This window comes from Pituophis catenifer, unplaced genomic scaffold (assembly GCF_029215685.1).
Source record: "Pituophis catenifer annectens isolate HBS135680 unplaced genomic scaffold, rPitCat1.0.hap2 SCAF_4, whole genome shotgun sequence".
Taxonomy (NCBI): Eukaryota; Metazoa; Chordata; class Lepidosauria; order Squamata; family Colubridae; genus Pituophis; species Pituophis catenifer.
Genome location: NW_027256884.1, coordinates 66,633,348 through 66,647,344, shown reverse-complemented (window position 1 = coordinate 66,647,344; position 13,997 = coordinate 66,633,348). Strand labels below are relative to the sequence as shown.

At 41.9% G+C, this 13,997-nt stretch overlaps 1 protein-coding gene across 1 annotated transcript in view; it reads left to right on the top strand.

The window, feature by feature from the left end:
- Positions 1-13,997, top strand: part of RPGR (retinitis pigmentosa GTPase regulator) — a 106,566-nt gene that overhangs the window by 87,186 nt on the left and 5,383 nt on the right. Inside the window, exon 14 of the mRNA XM_070944212.1 lies at positions 13,746-13,931. Coding sequence (XP_070800313.1) covers positions 13,746-13,931 — 186 coding nt within the window. The remainder of the gene's footprint in view (positions 1-13,745; positions 13,932-13,997) is intronic.

Sequence of the window (13,997 nt, the reverse complement as noted above, 5' to 3'; positions counted from 1 at the left end):
CCGGGCGCTGATCTAAAACTTGGTGGTGGCCATCCAGGTTGGAATGTGGTCAGCCTTAGATCTGTGGGGCCATCCTGGAGCCAGCAAGAGGCTGTCCTCATCCCACCCTTGGGTGCACGCTGGAGACAATGGATCCCCCCCAGCCCCACCCAAGCCGCCACAGGTGCCCCTCAATGCGAATGACGTTGAACAGGGCACACCTACCCCAGCCTCTCAAGTTCAACCACAACCCTGATGTGGCCCTCAATGAAATCGAGTTTGACACCCCTTATCTAGAAGGAATAGTTGGAGATGTTAGATATGTTTATATGTTTACCAGAGGCTGTAGGGAAATGTGACACCTGATTTCATGTATTTGAAACAGTGGTCGGTTGCTACCGGTTCTTCCCAGTTCGCAAGAACCGGTAGTGGAAATTTTGAGTAGTTCGGAGAACCAGTAAATACCACCTCTGCCTGGCTCTGCCCCCAATCTATTCACTGCCTCCCAACTCCCAACTGATCGGCTAGAAGGAAAAAATCAGGGCTCACTTGACAAAGAAGAGAGAAAATAAAACAAGACACCGTCACTTTAAATTGAGAAGCCAAGAAGCCTCCCAACTGATCGGCTAGAAGACTCACTTCTCAGCCAGGAGATCACTTGGTAAAGAAGAAGGGGGGGGGAACGCCATCGCTTTAAATTGACAAGCCAAGAAGCAGCTGCTGGAAGGAAGGTTTTACTTGCAGAAGCAAAGTGACATTCAGCAGTTCGTTTCTGGGTCAGCTGAACAACAAACTGGATAACAGGAGGGATTCTTATATGGTTCTATGTTTTTGAAGTTTTGGGGTTTGTGCAACATGGGCTTTGTGTTTCTAAAAAGGTTTGGGCGATTTCCATTGTGAAATATCCTGTCTTGAATGAGTTTTCTGCCTGCTTGTAAATGGAGCCAAACTTCCGGCTTCCACTTTCTATTATCTCTAAGCACCTATAGCTGTTTTCTTCTTACAAAGTTTTCTTTATGCAGCTGGTAGGAATGTGGAATGAGTATCAGGCAGGGTCCTTGTTAGCAGTTTGATTCTTCCTTGCTTTTCTTATGAGTAATATTTTATTGGGGGAAATGAAGAGGGGGTAGTTTGATTCCTTCTCAGAGCAGATTAGTGGGGTGGGGAGGGAATGGGGATTTTGAAGTAACCTTCCCCAGGAGTGGGGAGGGAATGGGGATTTTGCAGTATCCTTCCTCTGTCACGGCTGCCACGCCACGCCCACCAAGCCACAGAACCAGTAGTAAAAAAATTTGAAACCCACCACTGCATAAGCCCATCTTAATATGCTATTCCTGGTATGTGATGTTTTGTATACATACAGAAAAAGAAGCACTCTTTCTTTTTTTTTGAACAATTTTTTTTTATTTTTTTAAAACACATAAACATACAAAAATCTTTTCAGAACGAGCCATTGATCCGATCATAAGTAGGTACAATTACTAATTCCTCTTTAACAAAAGCTTTCCCCAAATCCCCACTAATTACCTTCTTTTTAAAAAAAAAAAAGCAAAAAAAAAAAAAAAGAAATTATCTAATTTATATCATTTTACACAAATCAATTACCCTCTATTATTTCACCACAAATCTTAGTTTTCAAATAAAACAACTTAATATTCTTTAACATTGTTGCCATAAATTCTATTTAATAAAAGAAAAAAATTCTTAAAACCCATTACACTAATCTTAAAGTCCTTAATTCAATATCATTTCAATTTTAATATGGATGGATATTATCTTGAAAGTATAAATCATCAAAGTATTATTGAAAAAGTTTTAAAAACAAACATATTTTCCCCACAACCCCCCCCAACCCCCCTCCCCCTCCCCGACTTCCCAGAGCAGAACACAAGGTATTTCTATTGATCTTTAACAATAATCTAAATTGCATAACCAATCATTAAACTAACATCCCTATAAAAAAAATTCTTAACCCCCCATATATAAAATCCTATTTCTTAAACATAATACTTCTAATGTCACTTATATAACGCTTATACAAATAAAAGAAATCATTCATAAGCTATTTGATATTTTTTGGTCTGATACTTATTTTGTATATAATCTATCCATCTTCTCCAGTCCTGTATGTACCTTTCTTGTGTGTGATAAATCATCAAAGTATTTACGCAGTCACAACATAATCATTTCATTGTTAGTATTAATTCCAGTATGGTCATCTTTATTTCTAAAGGTTTATCCCAGTATATAATCTTCATCTTAGTCATCCTCTTTTGGCTGTTAATCACAGCATAATCTTCTTAAATTTTACTGTTACACCCAGTATAATCATCATTTTTACTGTCAATCCCAGCATAATTATTTTTATCTTTACTGTTATATCCAGTATAATCCTCTTGTTTTGCTGTCAAACCCAGCATAATTGCCTTTATTTTTACTGTTATATCCAGTATAATCATCCATGTTTTGCTGTCTAGTTTGCTGCTTATCCCAACATAATCACCCCTTTTTTTAAATTTTACCAGCCATCTATACATTGCTTATTAATGTTCAATCACATTGTCATTATCATCTTTATAACAATTTAACATTGAGGCTTGGTTCTTACTCCAAACACATCCTTATGTAAATTAATAAAAATCTATTAATATATTCTATTCCTCTTATATTCTAACTTTCTTCTTTATTTCAATTTTTTATATATTATATCAAATTCTTCTCATATTCACATTCATTTTTGTTCAACTATAGAAACCTCCTTTTTATTATTACTGTCCATCTATGCATTGCTTTATTTTTAATCACATTGTTTCTATCTACTTTTTTCCAGCTGTGTGTATGTCGTTCCTCATTTCCTTGTCTGTTAGCATATATTTCATTTCAATGTTCACAATTTAATTCTCCATATATGAATTTAGTTCTTTTTCTTACTTCTATTTCAAGCAAATCACATCAATTTTCTTCTTTTGTTCCTGCGCCATTTGGACTTCTTTTGTTCCTGCGCCAGTTAGTCCAATTATAAAAGTTCCATTATACTTTCCCTTTTTTTTTCCTCATCAAAGTCAAATCGCCTGCAGACAAAGAAAAAACAGCTCCACCGCCAAAATCCCACGGTTATTATCTGTAGCATTCACAATGTTCCAAAACAAGGAGCAAGTTACAATGTTTCTTTTTAAACCAGAAGATGTCCCTCTACAATCCACAATTTCCTTTAGCCATGCAAATCGCCATTTTGTTTCAATTATGTAACATTCCAGCTTAATTCACTCCTCCTTCTGTATTTTAAAGATAATAATTCTTCTTTATCTTCTTTTCTTTAAAAATCCAATTCAAATTTAAAGTTGTTCAATTTTGAACCAAGTCTCAATGTTTATTTTTCCAATTTAGTCTATTCAAATATCAATTTTCAGTCGGGTCTTTTTCTTTTCTTTTAAAAATTTCATCTTAAAAGCTTCTATGCCCCATAGTTCCTCAGCCATTGTTTTAAGGTTAGGGGTCTTACAAATAAAAAAAGCCATTACTCCAAACATTGTTTCGAGCCTGGGTTGGTTGTCACTCACCCGGCTTCAAAAGGCATCGCTTTCCTCCTGCACATCACTTGCCCGGTTTGTCCCAGCTTCTGCTGCCCCCCCACCGCCGACTTGCAGAGAGTTCCTCCGACCTCCGAGGAACTTGCCTGTTCCTCTTGGTCATCCGAGGCGCCTCTCGTCCATCCCCGTCCCTGCAGGATGGTTCCGGTCCGAAGACCCATCGGCGGCTGTTCGGCAGTCGGGGTTTTCGTGGGGCTCATCAGAGCCCGCTATTTCCCCAACTGTCTCGCTGCGATGTCAAACCGGAAGTCCAAGAAAGAAGCACTCTTGTAATCTTTGACTTTTAGGCTTGCTGTCAAACATCAGCCATAATACTAATGACTGTTTTGAACAATATGCAGGTTGTATTACACGAATGGCTATTTTATATGTGAAATTATGACTGAAATACTGTATTTTCCGGCGTATAAGACGACTGGGCGTATAAGACGACCCCCGACTTTTTCTGTTAAAATATAGGGTTTGGGCTATACTCACCGTATAAGACTACCCCTCTTCCAACGCACACCAAATAAAAATTAAAAAAACATCAACTGGCTCATCCACAATGTAAAAGCAGCTGTGCTAGGCCCAAAATGGCCCCTCAACAAGCAGGAACCTCACACAGCCACAAAAAGCCCAAAAAAACAACGTTCATACTTACACACACACAACACAACTGGCTCACCCACAATGTAAAAGCAGCTGTGCTAGACCCAAAATGGCCCCTCAACAAGCAGGAACCTCACACAGCCACAAAAAGCCCCAAAAAAACAACTTTCACACTTTACACACACAAAATTTCACATACAGCTTTGTGAGATTTTTTGTGTTTGTGTAGTTAGAGTGAAACACTACAGAAACGCACTAAATCTCAGAAAGCTGCACAAATATTATTTTATTTTATTTTTATTTTTATATGAAAACTAAATTTAAAACTTCCTAAACTTTAAATGGCTAGGTCTAAAAAAGAACAACTAAAAAAAAAAACCAATTAACTATTTTTTTTAAAGCTCCCAAAGGAGAAAAAAACTTACCCAATTAGAACAGGGGTCTCCAACCTTGGCAACTTTAAGACTTGTAGACTTCAACTCCCAGAATTCCTCAGCCAGCTTTGTTTTGCTGGCTGAGGAATTCTGGGAGTTGAAGTCCACAACTCCCTGCCTGCTTGATTGCAGGCAAGGAGTGACTTGCTGATGGAATGGATTCAGGCAAGCGAAGCAAGGCAAGCATTGCGACTAGCAGCTAAGGTAAGCAAGCTGGAGGGGGAAAACTTTTTTCCTTTTACATGGCTCTGGCGATCCCAGCTGCGTTGCCTGATTAGCAGGCAACTCATCTGGGATCGTCAGAGCTTGGATCACCAGAGCTATTTAAGGCTCGTTAGAGCCTTTCGGTCTGGTCTGCCTGGTTACAGGAGAACTACACCCGGCGTATAAGACGACCCCCGACTTTTGAGAAGATTTTCATTTGTTAAAAAGTCGTCTTATACGCCAGAAAATACGGTATTTCTGCACCTATATTGGTTCACATTGTCAGGAAGTTTCTCCTTAGTTTTAAGTTGCTTCTCTGTTCAGTTTCCATCCATTGCTTCTTGTTTTGCCTTCTGGTGCTTTGGAAAATACATTGCCCCCCCCTTCTTTCTGGCAGCCCCTTAAAAGCCTGTTGCCTATCACATTCTTGGGCAAAGCATGTGAGCCACTTCCTCCTTTCAGTGGTCCATGGAAGTGCATCTATGTAGATAATAAAGTTGAAAAAAGGTAAACAACATTTTTACAGAAGTATAGATACGTTGAGGCTGGGTGTGACAAGGAATGGCTGGGAGGGGAGGGGCCAGGCGAGGCACCCCTTGACATGAGTGATATTGAGTTGGCCACGCCTACCTAGTCACATGATCATCAAGCCACGCCCACAAAATAAGCCACACCCACAGAACCAGTAGTAAAAAAATGTAGAACCCACCCCTGATCTGAAAGTGTCATGTAGAAAACTTGTCACATAATCTAGGATAAGAAACAATAGATTTAAATTATAAGAAAGTAAATTTTGATTAGACAACAAGAAAAACTATGCAACAGCAAACACTGTTTGGCAAAGGAATGGGGTGGGGATGGACCTTCTCTTTCAATGAAAATATTTAAACAGAGTCTGGAGAGTCATCTGTTCGTCATGATACAGTAATGGAATCTTGTTCTGGGCAGTGGTTGAATGAGATAATTTCCATAGTTTTTATTAATTAATTTATTTATTTATTTAATTTGTATACCGCCCTTCTCCCAGAAGGGACTCAGGGCGGTGAACAGCCAAAATTAAAAAACATACAAATGCAAAAGTTAAGATAATTAAAAGAATTAAATCATTGGCTACCCAAATTTAAAACCCCAAATCCATAAAATTTAAAATCCCAATTAAAAAACCATTTAGGCTAGGCCGGCTTGATGAAATAAAAACGTCTTCAGGGCTTTACGGAAGGTCCGGAGGTCCGGGATCAATCGTATTCCAGGAGGCAGCTCATTCCACAGGGCGGGTGCCCCCACAGAGAAGGCTCGCCCCCTGGGGGCCGCCAGCCGACATTGCCTGACCGACGGCACCCCGAGGAGGCCCTGTCTGTGAGAGGGTATTGGCCGGTGGGAGGTTATCGGTAGCAGCAGGCGGTCTCGCAAATACCCTGGCCCTAAGCCATGGAGCGCTTTAAAGATGAGAACCAACACCTTAAAGCGCACCCGGAAGACCACCGGGAGCCAATGCAGCTCGCGCAGGAGAGGTGTTACGTGGGAGCGCCACGTCGCTCCCATAATCACCCGCGCGGCCGCATTCTGCACCAGCTGGAGCCTCCTGGTGCTCCTCAGGGGGAGCCCCATGTAGAGAGCGTTACAGTAGTCCAGGCGTGACATAACCAAGGCATGAGTGACTGTGCACAAGGGGTCCCGATCCAGAAAGGGGCGCAACTGGCGTATCAGGCGAACCTGATAAAAAGCCCCCCTGGCCACGGCCGTCATATGCTCTTCTAAAGACAGCCGTGTGTCCAGGAGGATGCCCAAGTTGCGAGCCCCCTCTGTGGGGGTCAATGACTCGCCCCCAATAGCCAGCGATGGCACCAGCTGGCTATACCGGGACGCCGGCATCCACAGCCACTCGGTCTTGGAAGGGTTGAGTCGAAGCCTGTTCCTCCCCATCCAGACCCGCACGGCCTCCAGACACTGGGACATCACTTTGAGGGCATCATTGGGGTGGTCTGGGGTGGAAATGTACAGCTGAGTGTCATCAGCGTACAGATGGCATCGCACCCCAAAACCACGGATGATCTCACCCAGCGGTTTCACATAAATGTTGAACAGGAGCGGCGAGAGGACCGACCCTTGCGGCACCCCGCAAGCAAGGCGCCTCGAGGTCGACCTCTGCCCCCCTGCCAACACAGACTGCGACCGGTCAGAGAGATAGGAGGAGAACCACTGCAACATGGTGCCTCCCACCCCCAGTCCCTCCAGCCGGCGCAGCATGATACCATGGTCGATGGTATCAAAAGCCGCTGAGAGGTCTAACAGGACCAGAACAGAGGAACAACCCCTGTCCCGAGCCCTCCAGAGATCATCCACCAATGCCGTCTCCGTGCTGTACCCAGGCCTGAAGCCGGACTGGCACGGATCTAGATAGACGGTTTCATCCAGGAACTGTGGGAGCTGTCGCGCAACCACACTCTCCACAACCTTCGCAACAAAGCGAAGGTTGGAGACCGGACGATAGTTTGCCAAAACGGCCGGGTCCAGAGAAGGCTTCTTGAGGAGGGGCCTCACCACCGCCTCTTTCAAGGCGGGAGGCAAGAAACACTCTCTCAGAGAAGCATTTATGATCCTCTGGAGCCAGCCTTGTGTTACCTCCCGGGTGGCCAGTACCAGCCAGGAGGGGCACGGGTCCAATAAACATGTGGTTGCATTTAACCTCCCCAGGATCCTGTCCACGTCCTCAGGAGTCACAGGGTCGAACTCATCCCAGGTAACATTCTCAAGACCAGCCTCAGTCACCCCGCCGGGATCTACCCAGTCAGAGTCCAAGCCTTCCCGAATCTGAGCGATTTTATCGTGCAGATACTGTGCAAAATCCTCAGCCTGCCCTTGCAAGGGGTCTTCCCGCGCTCCCTGATATAGGAGGGAGCGGGTCACCCTAAACAAGGCGGCTGGGCGGTTATCTGCCGATGCAATAAGAGCGGAAAAGTGGTTACGCTTTGCCGCTTTTATCACCACTAGATAGGTCTTAATATGAGACCTAACTAGTGTTCGGTCGGATTCGGAGCGACTAGCCCTCCAACCACTCTCTAGGCGTCTTTTCCGGCGCTTCATCTCCCTCAGCTCCTCGGAAAACCAAGGGGCCGGGCAGGTTCGGCGTCGGGTCAGAGGCCGCAAAGGCATGACTCGGTCCAGAGCACCGGCGGCTGTCCTATCCCAGGCAGCCACCAGATCTTCAGCCGAGTCGTGAGCCAGAGTTTCAGGAACTGGCCCAAGCTCCCTCTGGAACCTATCAGGATCCATCAGGCGCCTGGGGCGGAACCACCTGGTCGGTTCCGCCTCCCTGCAGTGGGGTGCAGCGGTCAAAACGTCCAGTCTCAGGAGAGAATGGTCCGACCATGACAGGGGTTCAATAACTATATCCCCTATATCCAGACCACTCCGCCACTGACCAGAGATAAAAACCAAGTCCAGAGTGTGTCCTTCCACGTGAGTGGGGCCATGAATTAATTGTGTCAGGTCCATGGCTGTCATGGAAGCCATAAACTCCCAAGCCATCCCAGACGCCCCACCGGTAGATGGCAGGTTGAAATCCCCCATGACCAAAAGTCTGGGGGTATCAACCGCCACCCCGGCAATAACGTTGAGAAGCTCGGGCAGGGCCGCTGTCACGTGGCAGGGAGCCAGGTACGCGATCAGCAGGCCCACCTGCATCCCATGGCCCCACTTCACCAGGAGAGACTCACATCCGGCTATCTGAGGTACAGTGGCCTCCCTCGGATCAAGACCTTCCTTTATAACGACCGCCACCCCCCCACCCCTGCCCTGGGCCCTTGGCTGATGGAATGCGCGGAAACCTGGTGGGCACATCTCTACGAGGGGGACCCCCCCCCTCTTGGCCAAACCAGGTCTCTGTAATACCTGCCAGGTCCGCACCCCCCTCCTGTATTAGCTCACAAATGAGGGGGGCCTTATTAACCACGGACCTGGCGTTGCACAACATCAGTCTAAGGCCTGGGCTCTGAGACTCTGGACAGCCGGGGAGACGAGAAGAGTCATGGGGGCCGAGGCATGCCACCGCTTGAAGATAGCGGGTGCGTGCCCCCACCACCTGATGTGGCCCCCTACTCCCGCCATATCTGCCCCTCCCAACCACGGTCCTGATAGAACTGCCCTCCACCCTATCCACACTGAGCTCCTCCACACCCTGCTCCCCGCCTTCCATTCCATGCCCCTGTAACGGGCCTGACCTATGCCCCTCCCTCCCCACCCCCCGCCCTAAGCCCCTTAAAAGATTACAAAAAGACAATTTTAAAAAACCCCACAACCCCCTCTTTGCGGCATGCCACCTCTCAGGGTTCCAAAGCCCGTCATCGAGGTAGGCCCTCGATAGAGTGGAGGGCCAAGCCTGCGAGAGGGGGGAGTCTCGCAGACCAAGTAGCTCCGCTGCGGAATACATCTTGACCACAGAGGATGGGAGCAACCATATCCTAGGGGTCCATATAGAAGGTCCAGGGGAGAGACATGGAATGGGAGTCTCAAGAACATTTTCAACAGGACCGGTCCACTGTCCCCTCACAACAGAGGACGAAGTCAAGTTCCAGGTCGACCACAGTCCAAGGGGGGGAAGGGGGAAGACCCAACCACCCTCTCACGGAGGTCCGATCAACCATTCGACCCCCTCTTGTGGTGAGATGGCAGCAATGAACCAATGCAGACAGCACAGCATCCGGGGCTCAGGTCCAAAAAAAAACCGCCCTCTCACGGCGGTTGGTCCGATGGTCAGGTCCCCTCTGCTGGCAGATGCAAGAAATTCAATATCATCATTTTCAGGTGTAGTGAAAGATACTGCAGCTGGGAGCATATATATTTTGCCCCTTTGAGCTTTCTTTCCAAACTTTGCATTCTATGATTCTAAACGATAAAACTACACTACAGGTAGCCCTCAACTTACAACCATTCATTTAACAATGAATTAACAACAGCCTATGAAAAAGTCTGTTATGGCCTGAATTCGAATTTATGACTGCCACCCTCTTCCTCTGGTCAAATGGTCACAATTTGGACACTCGGCAGCTAGCTCCCATTTACAACCATTTGCAGCACCCCTTGGTTATGTGATTGTGATTTGCCATTGGTTAAGGTGGATTTGCACTTATGACTTGATTATGACCACGGTGACTTGACTTATGACTGTAGTAAAAATGGTTGGATATACTTTGTTAGCTTACTGGGTTCTTTTTATTGTTCAGCACATAGGAACAACATTAGAAATGATATGGTAGCTTTGTAGCTGTTTATCCTACTCGCATGGAAAGAGATTGAAACCCTACTTTTTACAGATATCTTCCACTGAATAATCTGATACTAGAAATAGAATAGAACAGGACAGGACAGAATTTTTATTGGCCAAGTGTGATTGGACACACAAGGAATTTGTCTTGGTGCATATGCCCATACATAAAATAAAAGACACATTCATCAAGAATCATAAGGTACAACACTTAATGATAGTCATAGGTTACAAATAAGCAATCAGGAAACAATATCAATATAAATCGTAAGGATACCAGCAACATGGTTACAGTCATACAGTCATAAGTGGGAGGAGATGGGTGATGGGAACGATGAGAAGATGAGAAGATGAGTAGTACAGACTTAGTAAATAGTTTGACAGTGTTGAGGGAATTATTTGTTTAACAGAGTGATGGCGTTTGGGAAAAACTGTTCTTGTGTCTAGTTGTTCTGGTGTGCAGTGCTCTATAGCATCGTTCGGAGGGTAGGAGTTGAAATAAAATGATCAGATGTAAGAAAATACAGTAGGTAGGAGACTGGATTGTTTTCCCTCCCTTGCATCATACTATGCAATCAGAAAATGCACTGGCAGATTGCACAAGTATACTTTGGGCCACTATTGAAATTGGCACCTTCATTTTGCATATACTCAATTTCAAATTGAGGCTATGTTTTAATGAATGTGTCAATTTACCAATACAAATGTTATTTTATAAAATACAGCTTTGGCAATTGTTATGGGTTTATGTAGCCAAACTGCTATTAAGATAAGTCACTTTATGATGCATTACTCCGGTAACTTATAAATTGCTGGGTATTTTTAAGTGATTGGAAGAGGTCCAAACAAAGTAGTATATCTGTATTTCAGTCTTATGAATATTTTATAAACTGAAATTACTGTAAAGAAAACAAGTTGTATCTCTGTTTTGTTTTTATTAGTACTCTTAGAAAATGTTCAGTTTACCATGTCTTAATGTAATAACTAGAAGTGTTTCCAAGATGTACACCATTTTATGTTTATAGTTTTTCTATACCCTTGTGATATAGAGCTTTTGCATAGATTGTAGCACTGATGCTTTTTGCATTATAGTTGATGGTGATGATGTTATCCATTCAGTCGAGTCTGACTCTTGGTGATTCTATGCACCAGGTCTTTCCATACCTTCCGATCTTGCATTATTTCTTTCAGTTTTTCTATACTCTGGCTGTTGTCAGCTTTGATGGCAGCATTATAGTTAAATAACTTTTTATATTAAGGCACTGCCAATTTGCAGAATGAAATAAGGAATGTTGGCCACAATGATTTGTTCCTTCATTTTCTCAATATTTTGTAAGAATTGCTAATAATAAAATAGCAAAGAAAGCTCTGATCTGCATTCAAACCAGAGTCTCTTCTGCATAAAAGAAATAATTACATTTTTAAATAACTTTTGAGTTTCAGCTCATGCATAAGGCATTGTATGAGCAATCAGTAGGCCCCAAATTTTATTTTGTTTGTTAGTACAATAAATAAAAGTGGAACTTTATTAAATTTAAGATACTATCATATTAGTATTCATGTCTATCTGTAAAATAGATCATAGTATTTAAATTACCCTTCTGTTTGTTATAATCAATATATAATCTTGCCTTTTGTCATTCGGCAAAATGGAAAATGAAATCAAGTAACTTGAGTAAAATTTCATATAAACCATCTGTTGCAAAGAATAGAAAACTATCCTGAGATATTGAAAATGTTTGAATGGGCAGGAGAGATTTTGAGTTTATGCTTAAATTAAAGAAATGTTCTAGGGAAGATCATTACCTGCATCATTAATGGATCAACTTGAGATGTTTGCTGTGGGAAAAATTGAGACCTCGTCAGTTGCTGGCATGTCAGAAGGTAACTAAATTCCTCTAATCTAAGAATGTGAACTGCGTATATTTTCCCACATCATTCTCTTACCTTTTATCAAATATTCTATCCTCTCCTTTTTGAAAAAAATGTGATTCAGTATAATTGGATTTAAATTGTTTAACAACAAAAAAAGGGGGGAAATTGAAATAGTTGATTAGTTTAGGTACTCATTCTTATGTATAGAATGAGCATATGTCTAATTTTCCAGGATTATGGAATCTGAAAATGTAATTAAAATTTGAGAAGATGATTTTAAAAAAACTAAAAAGATGCCTTTTTACAATTAATTGGGACAAAGATTTGATGCTCACTGGGTGTGGGTGTGTGTGAAGATACAATGTCCATTGATTTAGAACTTTTCATTGATAGTTGTTATTTTGTCATTCTGTAGCAGATAAATAGCTGGGATAATTTTTCTTTATATATTGCAACTAAGCTGCACCTGTTTAGCAAAGGTTACTTATCAATTAAAATATTTTTTCATGTTAATTAATGTCATTGTCTTTAGTAAAATACTGGAAAAATGACACAATACAGTTATAACTGATTTGGGAAAACAGGTGTATTCAGAAGTAGAATCAATCTTATTGGCAAGTTTATAGAAGATTGGAAAAATGCCTTATAATAATTGTATATATCAAACACCACTATTTTAGTTTACTCAGTGTAAAATAAACTGTTTAAATAATTAATACAGCATTTAATCTCAGTAAAACGCTAATTTTAAATCAACATATCAACAAAAATTGAAATTTTGCTTTTGAAACTTTTCAGAATATTTCTATGCAATATGAAGAAAGTGCTTATGATGCCAATCAAGATTTCCTATATATAGGAAATTGTATTTCCAATTAAATCCATGGTATTTTCTAATGTTCCTGCTTTGGACTTAATTTCTACAAAACTGTTATGAATATAACACATTTTTACTAATGCAAAGTTTGTTGGATTTTTTTATAATTTTAAGATTTCTCTTCATAGAGATCTTTAAAACTATTTCAATAAGTTTGTTCAGACTGAAGTCATATCATACATACAGTATTGGTAAATGAAAGTATTTATTATGATTATAGTTCCCACTAAGTTTTGCAAGAGATTAGTTCAATTGAATTATCCTTCTCCCCCCTCTCCCTCTCCCCCTCCCCGCTTCCTCCTTCCTTTACCTTCTTCCTTCCTCTCCTACTCTCCCCCCCACTTCCAGCCCTTGCTTATTTTTCCACCATTAGTCACCTCGCTCTCATGGTGAAACTTCAGTGCATGAGGAGAAGAGTGCTTTTGTTTATCAACTGATTTATTGCAGGGCCTGACACTGATTAACACCGAGAAATGTTGAGTAGCCCAAGATCACCTAGATGGCTTCCATGCGTAAAAGAGGTTTAGAACCTATGTCTCCTCATTCCTAATCCAGCATTTTAACCACTATATCATGCCAGCAGCATGAATTTAATTTATGATTTGCATAATTTAAAAATAGAACTTTTTTATATTTACTACCTTTTCAACATTTTAATGAAGTTGCAAAATGAGATACTTAGAAGTAATTTGCATTCTGGGCCAGAATTAATTTACTTTCTTTTGAGGTCATTGGTTTTGCCAGCTTTCAGTTCAACTGTTCAGAAGTTCACAGAATTTCTTTATAAACAAAACTGTTCTTGTCTTTAAATAACTTTAAATCACAAAGTGTAAATTATATTATTTGACCTGCAATACTGCAGTGCAACTATATTGATAGAAAGTTTTATTCATTCTGATGTACATCTAATGTCTGTCTTAAAAACATTACAGTTTCAACAGTCATATGATGAGGAAGATAGAAGTGATAGTCATAATACCGAAGAACAAGTAGAACAAGAACAAAAAGAGAAACATCAACAAAAACAATTTAATACTGCTCAGGTTCCTAAAGAGGGAAAGAGCAATAAATATTTTGAGAATGGAGAAAATAATCATATGGCTGTAGAAACCATAGAGGTAAATGCTGTGTTCATTTTTAGAATTCAGTTTTTGGAAAATGAAATGCTATCTGTCTCATTACCC